The sequence below is a fragment of the Petromyzon marinus genome, chromosome 5, assembly GCF_048934315.1.
Source record: "Petromyzon marinus isolate PM22_M1 ecotype Great Lakes invasive population chromosome 5, UKy_Petmar_22M1.pri1.0, whole genome shotgun sequence".
Lineage (NCBI taxonomy): Eukaryota > Metazoa > Chordata > Hyperoartia > Petromyzontiformes > Petromyzontidae > Petromyzon > Petromyzon marinus.
In genome coordinates this window covers 18,604,414-18,622,274 of record NC_133671.1, presented here as the reverse complement: position 1 = coordinate 18,622,274, position 17,861 = coordinate 18,604,414, and the positions used below count along the sequence as shown (strand labels likewise).

Sequence of the window (17,861 nt, the reverse complement as noted above, 5' to 3'; positions counted from 1 at the left end):
GGAACGTGCTCCTCCAATGATCCGATCTAAATCCCTAATTTCGATCGGATCATTGTGGTTTATTAGTAATAGATCGGCATTTTGCGACCCCCACTGCCCCTGTGTAGCATATTATTACGTGCCAGGGATTCTATGAGATGATCGGACAATAGTCTGAGTCCATAATTGGAAATAAGTCACGGAAAAGCAGTTATAAGTGACTCACAGGATTGTGCGCAGTTGCGTATACAGTAGACGACTTCCCTGAAGGCATTCACCTTCAGCGAGCGCGATGCCGATCACACAACGCGGTTCGAATTCGACCCTCGATCGATGGCTGCGCCATCGCCGCACACGCGTCTAATAAAAAGCAAGGGACAAGTCCTTACTTACTAACAACTCCTCTATCATTTTTCATTGCTGGAGGGGTTGCCCCCCCCTCCCTGAAAATCCTGGCTCCGCCATTGCTTAACACCTCCAGTTTTATTGCTGGAAAGGGGTAAAAGCCTCCTCTTATTTTTTCATCAAAAATTCAAAAAAAGGAGTTTAAGTGGCAGACCTGGCAGAGGCCGAACATGAACGTTTGTGGAGGAGGTAGAAGCGATGGAGGTGATAAGGATCGGCGGAGATGCAGCTGCAAGCATTGGTCAAAGTCATCTCGCGTTTTTAATTTCAACCACGCTTGTTTCGGGTTAAATAGACAATTAAGATTACAGAGTAAATGTTTACTCCGCGTGTGTGCGTGCCGCCCGTATGCGTGCAATTTAACTGCACAGACGCGTGCATTTGCGAACCACTGACGCACAGCTGAGAACGCTGTGACACAGGTGAGACTCGCTGACACACAGGTGATTCTCACCGATGCACGGGTGACACTGCAACGCAGGTCACACCAGCACACAGTTCCACACACTGACACCACGCAGGTGACACTGACACACCTGTGACCTTGACACACACCTGTGACTGACACACTGGTGATCGTGACGCACCTGTAACCATGACACACAGGTGACTCTGATGCGCGGGTGACGCTGCAACGCAGGTCACACCAGCACACAGTTCCACACACTGACACCACGCAGGTGACACTGACACGCCTGTGACCTTGACACACACCTGTGACTGACACACTGGTGATCGTGACGCACCTGTAACCATGACACACAGGTGACTCTGATGCGCGGGTGACGCTGCAACGCAGGTCACACCAGCACACAGTTCCACACACTGACACCACGCAGGTGACACTGACACACCTGTGACCTTGACACACACCTGTGACTGACACACTGGTGATCGTGACGCACCTGTAACCATGACACACAGGTGACTCTGATGCGCGGGTGACGCTGCAACGCAGGTCACACCAGCACACAGTTCCACACACTGACACCACGCAGGTGACACTGACACACACCTGTGACCTTGACACACACCTGTGACTGACACACTGGTGATCGTGACGCACCTGTAACCATGACACACAGGTGACTCTGATGCGCGGGTGACGCTGCAACGCAGGTCACACCAGCACACAGTTCCACACACTGACACCACGCAGGTGACACTGACACACACCTGTGACCTTGACACACACCTGTGACCTTGACACCCACCTGTGTATCCCTCCACCCCCCATCCCGCAGGTGTGCCGGCTGCGCCATGCGGGGCTCGTCGCGCCACAAGCTGCTCGTGGCGTGTGGCCTGGCGGCCGCCTCGGCACTGCTCGTGCTCTACCTGGGCCAGCAAGCCCTCGAGTGCCAGGCCCGGGGGGGGCCCGGCGAGGCCCGGGGGCCCGAGGACCCCCGCTGGCTCGGCTGGGACGGGCCGGGGCTGCTGGGATCGAGGGGCGAGGAGAACACGAGGAGCAGGTATGCAATGGCGGTGCACAGGTTTGTACGTACGAGGTGGCGGCGGCGGCGAGGAGGAGGAGGGCGGCGCTGGTGAGGGGCGCCGTGGTGGCTAGGAGATGTTGACTACCTCGCCTGGTATACAAGAGGTCGTGGGTTCGATCCCGACCCTGATGCCTGTTGCTGTATATTTGGAAGCTACGTGTTTCTCTCCGTTTCTCCCCGTGGTCGTGTGGATTTTTCTCCGGGTCCTCCGGTTTTTCCCACCACATTTAGAGTAAAAATGCTTTAAAATTTCCACGCGATGACCCACTTCGTTGGGCTATCGTTTGTGGCCACGTCGCTTCTGACAAAATAAGCTAATAGCTCAGCGTGCCTTACCTGGTAAAAAAAAAATATATAGTTTCAAATAGTTTAGAGGATGACGATGGTGCTGGTGAGGGTGGTGGTGAGGGTAGTGGTGCTGGTGAGGGTGGTGGTGAGAGCGAGGGTGGTGGTGGTGCTGGTGAGGGTGGTGGTGAGGGTAGTGGTGCTGGTGAGGGTGGAGGTGAGGGTAGTGGTGCTGGTGAGGGTGGTGGTGAGGGTAGTGGTGCTGGTGAGGGTGGTGGTGAGGGTAGTGGTGCTGGTGACGGTGGTGGTGAGGGTAGTGGTGCTGGTGAGGGTGGTGGTGAGGGTAGTGGTTCTGGTGAGGGTGGTGGTGAGAGCGAGGGTGGTGGTGGTGCTGGTGAGGGTGAGAGTGGTTGTGTTGTGGTTTGCGCACTGCACTACAAATCCGGCGACCCGAGTTCGATTCCAGCAAATGGTTAATATCAGTGATGAATGTCTGAACCGTTGCTGGGCCTCCCCTAGGTCGACTCAGCTTTAAATGAGAACCCGGTGCAGTGTAAACACCAGCACTGGGGAGACAAATGCGGCCGGGTATGGTGTTGGCCATCCACCTCCTCGTGTGTGGTGTCAGCCTTGATAGGTGCTCCTTAACTGCACTTGCCCCAAGAGCCTGTTAAAGGCTATACGGGGGATCTTTGTTTTTAGTGGTTAAGGTGGTGGTGGTGACATTGATAGTGATTCTGATGATGCTGGCCATGAGTAGTTGAATTGATGGTGGTCATAGCGCTGGTGGCCATAGTGGTGGTCATTTTCGTGATAGTCACGATGGTGGTCCTGTTGTGGTTGTAGTAGTGAGGGTGGTGCTGGTGAGCATGGGAGCGCTGGTGGTCGTGATGATGGTTTTGGTCACCATGTTGGTGGTTGTAAGGGTGGCAGCGGTGGTGCTGACTGATAATGATGGTTGTGAGTCATTTCAATGATGTCTGCGGTGGTGGATATTTCGGTGAAGATCGCGGTGGAGACGGTGGAGATGGTGGAGACGGTGGTGAGTTGGCACTTGGATGGGACACTCCCTGGCAATAGTCAGTGTTCTAGGTTGTCAGCTGGCCAGTCGATGGCGGTACAGCGATCGTTCGTCTTTTTGCCGTTCTAATTGTGCTCGCGGCGTTGTTTCGGCGGCGTTGTTCTCTGGTCTGACACTGGTGCTGAGACGAGGCCCTACAGAAGGCCGTCTCTGGCTAGACCAATCAGTTTCAAAGAGAGTGCAAATATGATCGGACCATGTTTCTTTGTATGTTCGCCACAAGTACCGTGTGGGTTAATGCAGACGAGATTCCTTGCAAAAGTTTTCCATTTGGTGTTTGAACAACTTAACGCCTCCTGTTTTATTGCCAGAAAGGTTAAAAACCTATTCTTATTATATTCTTGGTTCTCTCGGTAAAGCCACGTAGAAGGGAAACAACAAAAAGACAAAAATATAAAACATAAAATTATCACGACGTTTCGACTGCAACACAAGCAATCATCATCAGGTGTGAAAACCACAACAAGAAAATTTGAAAAAAGTGGCGGGTTTTTTTTAACGTTAGCACCACGGAGAGCGATTTGACAGTTATTCAGATGGACGAGTCCATCTATGTTCGGAAAAGAGGAGGGGGGAGGCGAAAAATAATGGATGCGGTCTTATTGTTGATACTTTGATACCAGCAAAAAAAAGGCGTCCCACGCTGTATCCACAGCATGTATACGTGTGTTGAACTTCCTTCGCACCGTGCGTGAAATAGCCCCAACAGACGGTGAAGTTCTCCTGAGCGAATGATCCCCGCTCGGCTTGTGCCGAGAATCGCGACGCGGTGGGGGCGCGACCGACGTTGCGGCCCCGTTCCTTGTGGGTGCAGGCGGCAGGGCCTTGTGGTGTTCGACCCGGTGAGGAGGGAGTTCCGCTACAACGAGTCCATCCCCATCATCTTCATCGGGGGCTTCCCCCGCAGTGGCACCACGCTCATGCGGGTCATGCTGGACGCACACTCACAGGTGAGGCGGTGGTGGTGGCGATGGTGGCGCGCTTGCCCACACGGCGACGCACGGTACACTCAGCATCGTGCACCCATCACGGTGCCCCTGGCACGATGCGGCCTGCCCCTGGCACGACGCACCAAGCAGCATGCACCATTTATCGAGTATCCAGCAACAGCGCCCTGAAAACAGCACTCGGCACTCGGCTTCCCACGCCTCTTCCTGCCCGGGTAGGTACCGCGAGTGGTCGGGTGACGTAGCACCATGCACCCAGCGCCCAGCGTCCCGCTCTCAGAGCCCTGAGCCCAGCACTCGGCATCTTGCAATGATCGCTTCGCACTCGTCACCCTGCACAATTGACCGTGCGGCACATTGCAACCGGTGGCACAATGAACTCGGCACCCAACCTTGTACACCGCGCCCCCCATGTCTCTCCCTGGCAACCCGGCGAGGCAGGGGCGCCGCGGGGAGGAGAGACGCAGGTGGTGCCCCAGGGGTGGTGCCCCAGGGGTGGTGCCCCAGGGGTGGTGCCCCAGGGGTGGTGCCCCAGGGGGTGGTGCCCCCCGCGTGCTGGGCACGTAGCGTCGCACGCCGGCAGGGCTCCACTCCGCGCCCCGACACACTGCGGCACGGCTCCCCCTGCCCCTCGCGCCCAGCGCTCTCTCTCTCTCTCTCCTCCGCCGCTCTCCCGTGTCCCCCCCTCCCCGACCCCGGGCAAGGTGCGCTGCGGGGAGGAGACGCGGGTGGTGCCGCGCGTGCTGGGCATGCACCAGATGTGGATGAAGTCGGAGAAGGAGCGCGTGCGCCTGGCCGAGGCCGGCGTGACGGACGCCGTGCTGGACGACGCGGTGCGGGCCTTCGTGCTCGAGATCGTGGCCAAGCACGGCGAGCCGGCGCAGCGGCTCTGCAACAAGGTGGGCCGGGCCTTGGGGCGGAGGAGACCCCCCCCCCCGCCCCCCCCCCCACGGCCGGGTTCGGATAATCGCCACCGGCGTTTGGCGGCGGCGAGCGCCTCACGAAGGGGGCGGGTGGCGAGCACCGCATCCCCGGTGGCGATGTATCGCACACCGCACCGGGAACTCACTCGAGGCCGAGTCGACCTAGGGGAAGCGCTCAGGACCAGGTTTCATACATTTTCGTCGCCGGCGTCGGTGGCCGTGAGCACGAATCGAACTCGGGTCGCCGGGTTCGCAGCGCGCTAAACCGCCGCGGTGCCACTGCCCCCCCCTCCGTCCCACCCCTCGCCCGCCCCCGCAGGACCCGTTCGCGCTCAAGTCGCTGTCGTACCTGGCGACGCTCTTCCCCGAGAGCCGCTTCCTTCTCATGCTGCGCGACGGCCGCGCCTCGGTGCACTCCATGATCTCGCGCCGCGTCACCGTGTCGGGCTTCGACCTCTCCAGCTACCGCGACTGCCTCTCCAAGTGGAGCCGCGCCGTCGAGGGCATGCACGCGCAGTGCCTGGCCGTGGGGCCCCGCCGCTGCATGGCCGTGCGCTACGAGACGCTGGCGCTGCGGCCCGAGGCGACTATGCGAGAGGCGCTGGCCTTCCTCGGCCTGCCCTGGGAGGCGGCCGTGCTGCACCACGAGGACATGATCGGCAAGGCGGGCGGCGTGTCGCTCTCCAAGTGAGGGGCCGGCGTGGCGCGGAAGGCGGCGGCGGCGGCGGCGGTGGCGGTGGCGGTGGTGGCGGCGGCGGTGGTGGCGGTGGTCGTTGTGGTAGTTGTGGCGGCCGTGGGATTCCGCCATATTGCTAACACCCCCGACGGTTGTCAACCCACACAGCCTTTCAGGGGGAGAGCAGGCTGCTGCATTTCAAATGCGCACGGGGGGGATGCCAGCGCCACATTGTGGCGACAAAGCACATTAATTCACAACTTCAAACGAATGCCTTACTTGCACTCGACTAGGCGTGGACACGTGATCTGTGTTGTTCCCTTCGTGACCTTGTCGTTGGGGGGGGGGGGGGACGGGTTGTTTGACCATCCTTCACCATGGGGTCTGGGGGGGCACGTCGGTGTACACAGTGGTGGCGCGAGGTAGAATAAAACCAAGCAAAAGCTGAGCGCCCTAAGCAGCTCAAGAGGCCCATATTTGTGTCACAATTCTGAATTGATCAATTATACGCCTTTTAAATATCAGCGCGAGTGTAGTGGTTCGTGCTCTGTGCTATAAACTCAGAGGCCCACCTTTGATTCCTGCTTATGGCCAACACCAGTGACAGATAGCTTAACTCATTCTGGGCCTTAAATGAGTAATCCGTGCACTGGGGCATGATCCTGGCCACCTTACCCCCTCGTGTGCCATTCCGGCCGTCATAGCTGCTCGTTCACAGTGGGAATCTTTGCCTTTATTGGGTACATGTCTGTGCTTTTTTGTGTGTTTGTTTGTTTGTTTCCTTTGAGAACCTCAAGAATTCATGCGGCACACCCCAGGTCTCAAAACAAGGGGTTCAAATGTATTTCCGTGCATGTGTGAGCGTGCATTCGGAACACGACTTCAAGACTTGCACACGCGTGTACAGCGGTGTGTACAAGAGGAGGTGCACGCTGGGGGGGATTGCGTAAGGGGACAATTGCCTAAGGCGACCTAGGGTAAGCCGAGGACTGTAGGGTGCCACGGTGGCTAGGAGATGTTAACTACCTCGCGTGGTATACAGGAGGTCATGGGTTCAATCATGAAACTGACGCCTGCTTTATATTGGAGGTTGCATGTGTCTCTCTTCCCGTGGTCGCGCGGATTTGTCTCTGGGTCCTCCGTTTTTTCTCCCTCCACATTTAGAAGCATGCGTTTAGACTACTGGGCTAATACAAATTTCCACGCGATAAGCCACTTCGTAGAGCTATCATTTGTGGCCAGGTCGCTTCTGAAAAAGAGCTATGCAGCTCAGTGGGCCTTACCTGGTAAAAAATAAAATAGTTTGGTTTAGTTTGCTGGTGCAAATATCACTCGCCACTGACCTTATCTGTGGCCGGAAATCAGGGTTGCCAACTCTTCCACAGACCAAATCTGGATGCATTTCTCAGTCAGCATATACGCCGTCACAAAAACTGTGCAGCAATACCACACCACCAGATATTGGTACAAACGCAATCCTGCCACCCGTACACAGATGCCCAACTGAGGCAGGTTGCAACCCTGCAGGGAAGAGCGGGATGAGGGAGGACAGGTAGGAGAGCCCGTGGACGGGAGGAGAGTGAGATGAGAGGGGAAAGAGCGACTGGGGTGAATCCATAGCAGTCGTGGGGGCCGGGAGGGGGGCGATGGGGGAGATTGCCCATACCCCCAGCGAAAAAACATTACATTTTTATTTAATTTGTTTAAAACTAGCCGCCGACATGTCCTTTGGATGTGACCATCCGTCCTACCAGCCAGCGAAACCTTTCTAGAACATAAAATGACGTTTGAAATTTCAGGACTGCATCCCACTACTCCTTCCCCACCCCCGCCCCCCCCCCCAGCCTCGGAAGTTTCTATGTCCCTAGCGGACCTCTCGGTTGATCCGGCATTGGATTGGAAACCACCGGAAGGATCCAGCAGAATTGTCGGGGTGTTTCGGCAGAACGCCTTACAGAGCCTTAACGGGAGGTGTTTGGGTTTGCCGTCTCCCCCCGTGTGTCTCACGGCAGGGTGGAGCGCTCCACCGACCAAGTGGTGAAGCCGGTGAACCTGGAGGCGCTGGCGCGGTGGGTGGGACAAATCCCGCATGACGTCGTGCGCGACATGGCCGAGGTCGCCCCCATGCTCGACCGCCTCGGCTACGACCCCCGCGCCAACCCGCCCCGCTACGGCACGCCGGAGCGCAGGGTGGTGGACAACACGCGCAAGGTGGGGGAGGAACGCCCGCTCAACTCGCCCGCCCGCCCGCCCACTAGCTTGCCCGCCCGCCCGCCCGCCCGCCGCTGCCAAGGGTGCTCTTGGGGCGCACGGCCCTGCGACGTGCGCTTCGGGTTGTGTGCCACGGCCGTTGCCGTGACGCCACGGTACAAGCCGAAAGCACGTGGGCGGGCAGACGCAGCGCAACCGCGCAGCGGGGATATCTCGGGATGTTGCTCCACCACCACATGGCCGTGAGAGTTGGCGACGGCTTCGGGAGGCTTTCACACAGCAATGGATTGACCATGGCTGATTATGATGATAATTGGGAGTATTATTGTACCCCCACCTATTGAACAGCGGGGGCCCATCCCGCCCAATATCGTGTACCCATGTGTGAGTCTCCTCCATTCATAGGTAGCTCCAGATGCCCCACTTCACCGACCCGTGCCGACCAGCATGGTGAAGTGTGGTCATACCCCCCCCACCCCCATAACCGACACAGCAAGCATAGGGAAACCTGCATCCAGCAGCGGATTGTCAAAGGGCCGTGGAATATAAGTTCCTCTGGTCGCCTGCGTCATGAATTTTCTGAACGCCTACATTTCGCGTGATGTATAATTCACGCAATGCCCCCTCTGACATTTGGCGGCACCTTCGCCGTCAGCTGTGGACTTAAAATCCGCAGGTCGTCTCCGTCCCGTGCGTGGTTTTTGTTGCCTCTGCCGCGAGGATTATTTTTAAAGTGACGCCCTCGCCGAGAGTGACTTACTTGTGGAGTTACCTTTTCACTGTCGTGGAGTTCAACCACTCCCCCACCACCCCCCACACCACGCAAACATTTCCAGTCCTTTTGTAATGTAAATATTTTTTTGTCTTTTTCCCACCGTTTATTTCTAATTGTGCTCTCGGCGTTGTGCACTCAGATAAAGTATCGATTCGCAACTGTCGCAAATCAGTGCATCGTGCCACGTGTTACAGAACGATTCGTGAAAGTAGATTTCGCAGATCTTTTCAAGCGACTCTTTTTTGCTTGTACATGGGGTGGGTGCAATTTTTTAAAAATGTCAACGAAATACTCATCGTTAGACAGTCAAACCGATCATTTCCATTTCTAAATGATCAGAGTTGGAATGTAGCCAAATGAAGTGCAGATGCACGTGTAATGTCAAATGGATTTTATATTTTTTGTGCGTGTAGTCATTGGTGTTCAGGCTGAGACTACCAACTCACTACTCTTGAGAATCCGGTTCAATCTCGGAGCAGTGGATTCAAAGCCAGGATGACTTCGGTGCGGGCTCAGTGCTCTGATCCCCGAACCACCGAGTCACTCCGACATCTTCAGTTCTTATTCACAGATCAGAGAAGAAATAACCTTATCGCGCAAGGTGGCAAAAGCTTTGCACCGCAGTTCTGTGCCAATGTCTCTACGTGGTCAGTAATAGTGATGTGTGACACCTATTGCAAGACATCAAGTTTGCATTAACCACACATGCTCGTGGTAAGACATGCAAACAAACATGCTTTGCAAGTGCACACATCGTCTTTGAAACGGATTGGCCTACAGGGACTTATTTTTGGTCGAGTCAACCTATGGGTGGCCCAGAGCAGATCGATTTTCAGAAACAGATCGCCAAGAAGAGAGCCTTGGGTGGAGGAGGGATGTGGCGATGGTGATGGGGTGGGGATTGAGTGAAGAGGAGAGGAGATGTGGAGAGACGAGCACGAGCCCTGGAGAGGGAGGGAGAGAGTGGAATGGGCGCTTTGGGGGGGGAGCTGCCTTGTCCTGACAGCCATGAGCAAAAGAGAGCTGCAGGCTTGTACTGCTGGTTCGAGAAAGTAATAAAGGTGTCAGCCCCGGCATTGCATTGCGACACGTGTGTGTGAGTGTGTGAGTGTGTACGTGTACGGTAGTGGAGCGGTTAGCACGCTGCGATACGATTTCTCCGACCCGAGTTCGATTTTCGCTCACGGCCAATGCCAGTGACGATTCTCTGAACCGGTCCTGGGCTTCCTCTAGGTCGACTCGGCCTCAAATGACAGCACTTGCCCCAACAGTCTGTTAATGCGATACGGGGGATCTTTGTCTTTTTTTGCGTGTGTACATACCGGTGTTTGTACATTCCTGTGTCTAGTTATGTGTGTACAGTACAATAAAACTAGTTTATAGTTAAATGTGGGGAATGGGGAGCGGTGGCGCAGGAGTTAGCGCACCGCGCTCGAACCCAGAAACGTCACTTCGATTCCTGCCCGTCACCAATAACCGTGACCGCGAATATTGCGAGTGATCCTGGGCCTTCCCTAGATCAACTCGGCCTAAAATATGTGTCTGGTGTGGTGTGTAAACATCAGCACTGGGGAAACAAAGGTCACCACCGGACATGGGGCTGACCGCCCACCCCCCTCTGTTGTACGATGCCAGTTCGCTAACAGCGCTTGCCCCAAGGCTGTATGGGGAGGGGGGGGTTATCTTACATTTGTTTTTGTACATATATGTTCATATATATATTTAACTGTGTGTGTGTGTGGTTGTACATGCGTGTAAATACCTGTGGTATGCATTCCGGGCACAGTGCTTAGCCACATCACCCATCTCACGAGCAATGCAAGCTGTCAATAGGTGCTCGCAAACGGTCTGTCGAAGGCTATGGTTGGGGGCGTTGTCAGTCTTTTTGTGGTGTGTGTATGGTAAAGAGGTGCTTGTGTGTGCTTGTGTGTGGGTGTGCTTGCGATGTTAAGATCGCTACAGGGGGCACTTTGCTTCGAGCGGCTCGGCTCACCGACACAAACCCTGCACCTTATTGCTACCAGATGCTTTCTTTCCAGAGAAGGGGAAAGGGGGAGAAAAAAAAACTAAACCTCTTTCTGCAGCATTTTCCTAATAAAAAAAATATCTCGCTTACACTGGATCTGGCAGACAGCCCAAATTACTGGCTATTTTTAAAACGGTTTTATTTTATTTTACAAATGATCGTTTAGTTTGTTTCCGTACACGCGTAAACCTCTGGCCAGGATTTATTAAATAAATCTAAATAAATGCATTCGGCCCCATCCAACGCTGTACAAACATCGTCCCCGCACTCCACAGGGCTTTGGCCGGCCTGCGTCTCTTTCAAGAAAATTTAAGTTTTTTTACGGTTTAGTGGGCGGTACTGGGAAAGGGATCGGATTTTTTAAAAAGAAGTTAACATTTTCTTAACAAATCCTAATACGGCAATTATTTGGACGCAACGTTGTAATTGAACCATCACTTAAGCCCCCTCCGTCCGCTCACCCCCCCCCCCACTCTTTGCGTTTCCGTGGCTGCGGTTTCATGGAGCGGGCGAGTTTGACTCTAGGGATTTGGGGGGAGACATTTTCAAGAAGCTGACCGCTCGCCTGTTCGCTCGCTCAGCCCCCCCCCCTCTGCCTCACCACGCGTCAATTTCCGCCCCAGTTCCCCGTCAGCCGGTGCGCGTGTTTTCCAAGTGTGGCCCGAAGTGCTCAGTCGCTCGCTCGCTCGCACGCAGAGGCCCAGGAATGCTGCAGGGCTCACCTCCGTTGGTGGTCCTCTGTTGCCAGCGGTGAAAATTCCACTGTTGTTTTGGGCGAGGGGATAGGATGGGCTATTTTGTTCCCATCCCCGCCAAAGTGGCGTTCTTTTTTTATTACGAAACCTGGAGGCGTGAGGATGGTCACGGTGTTGGAGCGAGGCGAGACTGGCCGAAATTTGAACCCACGATTAAGATTTAAACCCATGGGGGAGGGGGCACAGTAGTTATCTGAGCCCCCCCCCAATCCACCTTGACCAGCATGGTGAAGTATAGTCAAAGAAACCCCCGCGACCAGCATGGCGTGGAGAGACCTCAATCCAGATATGGATTAACAATGAACTGCGATTTAATATAATTAAAACATATACTGTATGGCCCATATGTTGATACATTTTCGTGTAAATAAGTAAAATGTGAAAACGTGCAAGTGGGTTACTTCTTTGCCAAGTCAAGGGTGCAAATAAAAAAAAATATCCTTTAAAGTGTTCGCCTGTGATATTTCACTCGGCATTCGGTGGCCAAATGCTTTGAACGCAACACGAAGCATGCTGGTCTGAAGTTTCCTGACAAAAAAGAATGATGGTCATACTCCTGAGTGCAATGGAAACAATATGAACCACGAGGACTTCTTTGGCCGATCGATGCCATCTGCTGCCACCTGGTGTCGGATTCAATTTCGTAAACAGCACCGCAAAACCATTACCGGTAATATTTTCCGGGTGGATTCGGTCCTGGAGAACGGCGCGAATATTAAGTCCGCGAATATGAATACTTAAATCTTGGGAGACAATAGGGTTAGTGGACGTGGACATTTATTACGTTGAAAAATATATACTGTACGTATATATTAAGGAATACGAATATTGTGTTCTTTAACTTGGCTTTAATAGCGACGAACATCAACATATTTCAAAGTGAAAATATGAATGAATAAATACGTGAATATTATACGGTATTATTTAAACTCACCTTGAATGATTTCACTTCCTTTTCGGGGGGGGGGGGAGGGGGCATAGTTAATACAGCACGAACACAATTAAAAAACTGTAAAGGATAAGCATTCGCGTGTCTACTATTTTATTTTTTATTTTACCAGGTCCCACTGAACTATACAGTAGCTCGGTTTCAGAAGTGACCTGGCCACAAACGATAGCCCCATGAAGCGGGTTATCATCATCGTCACGTGGAAAAATGTATAGCAGTAGCCAAATGCTCTAAATGTGGGGGGGGAAAATCAGAGGACCCGGAGAAAAATCATCCACGCGACCACGGGGGGGGGGTAGGGGGAGGGTAGGGGGGGTAGAGTGGACACGCAAACTCAACCGCGTGGCAGACAACGGCAGACCCAGAGGGAGAGCGGCAAAGCGTGGGGAGGGCAATTTTCGTGTATCTGGTACGCATAGCGATAAAAATAGCGCGACAAAAAGACATTTGTATGTGTACGTATGTTGAGCTTCTTTCGCACCGTACGTAGCCAACCGTCGCGGCGGGGGAAGGACAACGAAACAAACGACACAAAACGCATTTCTCAAGAAAGTGAAAAATTGTCGCGGATGCGCGAAGCCGCCACGGAAACCTCCGCGAACGGTTTGCGAGAAACTCCGAACGACCGCCCCCTCGATCGTCGTGAACAAATGCTCCTGCTGTGTTCCATTCAATTTTGCGATGCCCTCAGATATCCTCGAATGATGAGGACTCATTGCACTTGAGTGAAACTGTCACCATCTCCACTCGATCTGACCGACATCATCCCTCGACAAAACCCCAGCCATTCATTGGTGTTGGCATCAACATTTAGCTCCACCCGTCATCCGCAGTATGTTTAAGACTCTCACGATGTGCGTGTGGAGTGCGTTTTGCCAAACCACTGCTGGATGAAGGCATTCCCATGCCGTGTGCCTCTTAGGGGTAACCCAAGCCTGGGCCCACAATCGAACTCCCGTTGCGGGGTTCATAAACGGAGTGCGCTCGCCACAATTACAGAACCAAATTACCGCACTATACCTTTTTAATTTAACGACAGACGGTTCACATGTGATGTTTTGTAAGCTCGGGGAAGTGCAATTGAAAGCACGCAGATTCTAAAACCAGCAAACAAAGACAACGTTCTCACGTTTAGCCTAAAGCAGGCTGTCGAGCCAAGTGCTGTTAGTGAACGCCAACGAAGGCCAGCGCAGCAACACGAGAGGGTCGCGTGATCAGCACCATGTCTGGCCGCCTCTCTCCCCATTTCAGGCTGAGTTTCCCTAGAGGAGGCCAAGGTCCGGTTCAGATATTGTCCGTGAGCGGCACTCAAAACTCGGTGCGTTAACCACCACGCTTACCACTCCCCACACACACACACACAGACACATGTACGCATTCATTATTGAAATTGTCCAAACATCCCAATGTAGCAGGACGCTCCTGAAACCTAACTTTGAGACCCAGTGAAGATTTACAGGGTAAATAAATGTATTTAGTAATACAATGTTATTATGGTCATTGTTTGACCACACCGTGGTGTTGGTTGCTTGTGGGGTATTGCATGCGTATTGTGTTTGTTGTTAACCGAGATGTCTCTCTCCCGTACTTTTGGCGCGTGCAGATCAAACAGAGAAATGCGACGGCCGTGCCCTGAAGGAGGACAGGCTCCACGGGATCTTGCTCCAGTGCCCAAGGAGGGACTGAGAAGGGAAGGAGCTGCTGCCCGCTCCCCCCACCGCCCCGTGCCGTCCCAACCTCTCCGAATGCCCTCGGTCGGGCACCTGCCCACGCCTCCCTGACGAAGCCAGCAGCCTCGACCAATCTGTACGGACACTCGCTGCTGCCGCTGCTGCTGCTGCCCACTGCCAACACGATCACTCGCCCACCGTGGGTAAATGTGCTGACAGCAACCCACATCAGAGACGGTACCAAACCAACTCGCATTCGTTATTAATAATGCAACGGTCTGCCGAGAGAGAGAGACGGAGAGTGAGAGAGTATATCCAGAACACCGTGAAAATGTACGGAATTTGCCTTTTTTGTTTTGTGTTTTCTTATGCACGTGGCAAGTCGCCCGCCCGTCATTTGTGACTGTTCGAGCGGTGTCCCCTTGAAGCCTTCATTCCTCCTTCTCACCCCAGGGGCACGGACTCGCTGTCCGTGCTCACCGGGCGCTGACCCGTGGGACAAATGTACGACAGGGGCCCCCCCCGCACCTCGCGATTGATAGAATCGTCTATAAATAGATTTAAACCTTTTCGGCCAAAGCGACGACGTCACACGCCATGTGTCAGTGCGCGTGTGACGTCATCTCACGACGGCACGTCATACGCAGTGTGGCGTCCTCTCCTTGACCCCCAACCCCACGACCACCCCGAATCCCACCCCCGTACCTCCGATTAGCACGGTTGGCTACGTACGGTGCAAAAGAAAGTCTATATATATACACACACACATACACCCCGACCCCCAACCCCGACCAGCTCCTGATTCCACATGTGTGGTGTTGGACACAGGGTCAGCGACGTCCGCTGTGATTTATGCATATATACGTAGTGAGACGTGCTTGGAGGAGAGTGGATGTGGTTGTGAATCGCTGCTTTTTGTCAGCCAACACCCCAATGGCACTCGTAGGCAGTTGCCTTTATTTTACCAGAAAAGAGCGCACCTGTCCTGGGGAGTTCAACCGAACAAGTGGATTGCCTTGCCCCGACCAAAATTCCAGGCTTCATTTACATTTAAACCCTTTTTATACCTCCGACCGCAAGCCCAGATTTAGCCCCAAGCGTAGCGTTATAGCTTTAACCCTATCCCTTTGTTATAGATGCCAAATCCCAACTCGTGACAGCGGTGACATAGCCGAGCGGTATTGCATTTCACTTGTTGCCGAGGCTCGCGGTTCGAATTCCAGCGGCCGCCCTGGTTATTACTGCGTGTGTAATACTACGCGTCGTCGGCTTCGCTCGGTGAACGCTCAAGATCCCCTGATGTCATTTGCAAGAGTTGACCATTGTGTGCCACCGGTGTCAGGGTCCAAATTTGCCAAATTGGAAAAAATATATTGGTGAATTACTCAACCATCGCCCCCTACTGACAGACTAATGCCCCAGGTCACTCTTGAAAATGACTCATCGTGGTCTCTTGAGTTTCTCAACCGGTTAAACCAAAACAATTGTGGTCGAGCATTCTCAATACCATTTAAAAATGAAATGTGCCAAAAACGGACGAACATGATGAAATCAGCTGGTGCGCAGGCACAATGCTCGACTGACATTGATATCGCAGGACAGTGAGAGATGGCAGCGGCTGATGGAGGCCTTCATCCAGCGTTGGTTCGATGAACAGAATTGTAAGACCCTGCCAGCAAAGATTTCGGAATGGGCGTCAATGCCTTTCACCAAATGAACATGCAACTAAAATAAAACACGGCCCACGCACTTATATTTTTTACAACTAAAATCACGGCGAGACACCGTTTATGCTCCATTGGCAGCTAAAGATGCCCACGCAGAGGAGCTGCGAATCTTAAGTGAAGAACTTTGTTTTCTCGTGGTCAGTTAATCAAAATGTGTAAATGATGATAAAAATCCCATCATAACAGGATATCAGTGCAGGGCCGGGAAACCACGATGCACTTCTTCAGGAACTGCCGGTGGTTTTAGCATACTGCACACAGTTGCTTTTTAACATGTTTTTTTTTCTTGCGGGTCGTTGAATCGTCGTCAGATCACGTGGGTGACAGATGAGAAAATCCCATTTGTGACAGAAAAAAATATTCAGGCTAGAAAACCACAATGCACTTCAGGAACTGCTGACGATTTTTTAGCATAATTCACGATGGTGCTTTTTACACGTTTTGTTTTGCGGGTCGGTAAATCGCCGTAAGGTCGTGTGGGTGGCATTCACAAGGCAATACAGCCGTGGATTTCTCCAGGCACTTGGGGTTCCACGCGTGCGCAAAAACACTGAACAAAAATTACCGGACCAAATACCGCAAAACTTGCGACCCTCCTGAAAAAGTCTCGAAATTCACCGACCTATTTTATTCGTATTTTTGTTGTTATCTACCGCACACCACCTATAGTACGAGGTGGACTTTAAAGAAGCCTAAATATACGTGTCGTTAACTCACCACCACCAACCGACAGCCAAATAGTATGGTTTGTCAAAGTAAACAAAACGTGGCAATCATTTTCTGCTTCAGCACACCGATGTGTTAAAAGGTAAACCCACAACATTTACAATTTGAGTACGGTGACGTTTCGCTGGTGATTACATCCAGCTTCCTCACACACACAAAACCTTTTTTCATTAATAATATTGGTCGCGAAAGCCTGGTACGCTGTAATCCGCTCATGTCTCCACACCACAAAATGTCAAATTTGTAAAATACGGCGATTTCCCACGACACACACACATACGAACCTCTTTCAGATGCCTCTTACCTGGTCAAATAAGTTAATGTGATAATTTGAGCGCTTATTCGTACGTGTTTACAAAGAGTGATGGGATTTCATTGAATGAAATCCAATTTCACTTGGGTCACCCACCCACTCACGCACTCACCTCACTCGCCCATCCACCCACTCACGAGTATTTATTGACAATGAAACTGCAAAACGTCACATAGTCACTCACCCACTCACTTGTAATGACATGACACCTGCTGGCTGGGAACATCCAATCGGAGAGGGATCTGGGGCAAAGGTAACAGGTGTGGTTGGCCAAGATGCTCTGGGAACCTTCTCGAAGGTTCCACGAGAGGGCGTGGCCAGAGGCGGGGCCTATATAAGGGGGAGCGGAGACGGGGCTCGGGGTTCGCGTGTGGACTCTTGTGCCCTGGCTGCATCGCTGCTCACCGTCATCTGTCGTCCTGGCACGTGGAAGATCTCCTGCGGGGATACCATCATCATCATCGTCACGCCGCCAGTCAGCGGCGTAGCCGAGCGAGGGCGGTGGGACCACGCCGAGTGATCGGCTGTGTAGCCAGTAGAGACGTTCATATCTAAAGGTTGCACTCAGAGTGAGACTGATGGTGCTGGCCTGTGTTGTGCCCAGTGTGAGAAATAAAAGTACCCTCTACACAACGTGTCGCGGAAGTTGCTCATTACACACACTCACAAACTCACCCACCCACTCGCACTCCGGTTAAGAACCAGGCTAAAGTCTACATTATAGACGGCCAGTACATTCACCGAGGTTAAGAACCAGGCTACAGTCTACATTATAGACTGCCAGTATACTCACTGAGGTTAAGGACCAGGCTACAGTCTACATTATAGACTGCCAGTATACTCACTGAGGTTAAGAACCAGGCTACAGTCTACATTATAGACGGCCAGTACACTCACCGAGGTTAAGAGAACCAGGCTAG

General features: G+C 53.1%; 1 protein-coding gene across 2 annotated transcripts in view; it reads left to right on the top strand.

Annotated features, from left to right (window-relative positions):
• LOC116939164 (protein-tyrosine sulfotransferase 1-like) overlaps nt 1-17,574 on the top strand; it is a 45,914-nt gene extending 28,340 nt beyond the window's left edge. For both annotated transcript variants that reach the window (XM_032947233.2, XM_032947234.2), the window contains exons 2-7: nt 1,629-1,853; nt 4,058-4,193; nt 4,895-5,089; nt 5,433-5,800; nt 7,802-8,000; nt 14,109-17,574. In XM_032947233.2, the coding sequence (XP_032803124.1) occupies nt 1,645-1,853; nt 4,058-4,193; nt 4,895-5,089; nt 5,433-5,800; nt 7,802-8,000; nt 14,109-14,141 (1,140 nt within the window). In that variant the 5' untranslated portion in view covers nt 1,629-1,644 and the 3' untranslated portion in view covers nt 14,142-17,574. The remainder of the gene's footprint in view (nt 1-1,628; nt 1,854-4,057; nt 4,194-4,894; nt 5,090-5,432; nt 5,801-7,801; nt 8,001-14,108) is intronic.
• Nucleotides 17,575-17,861: the final 287 nt, after the last annotated feature.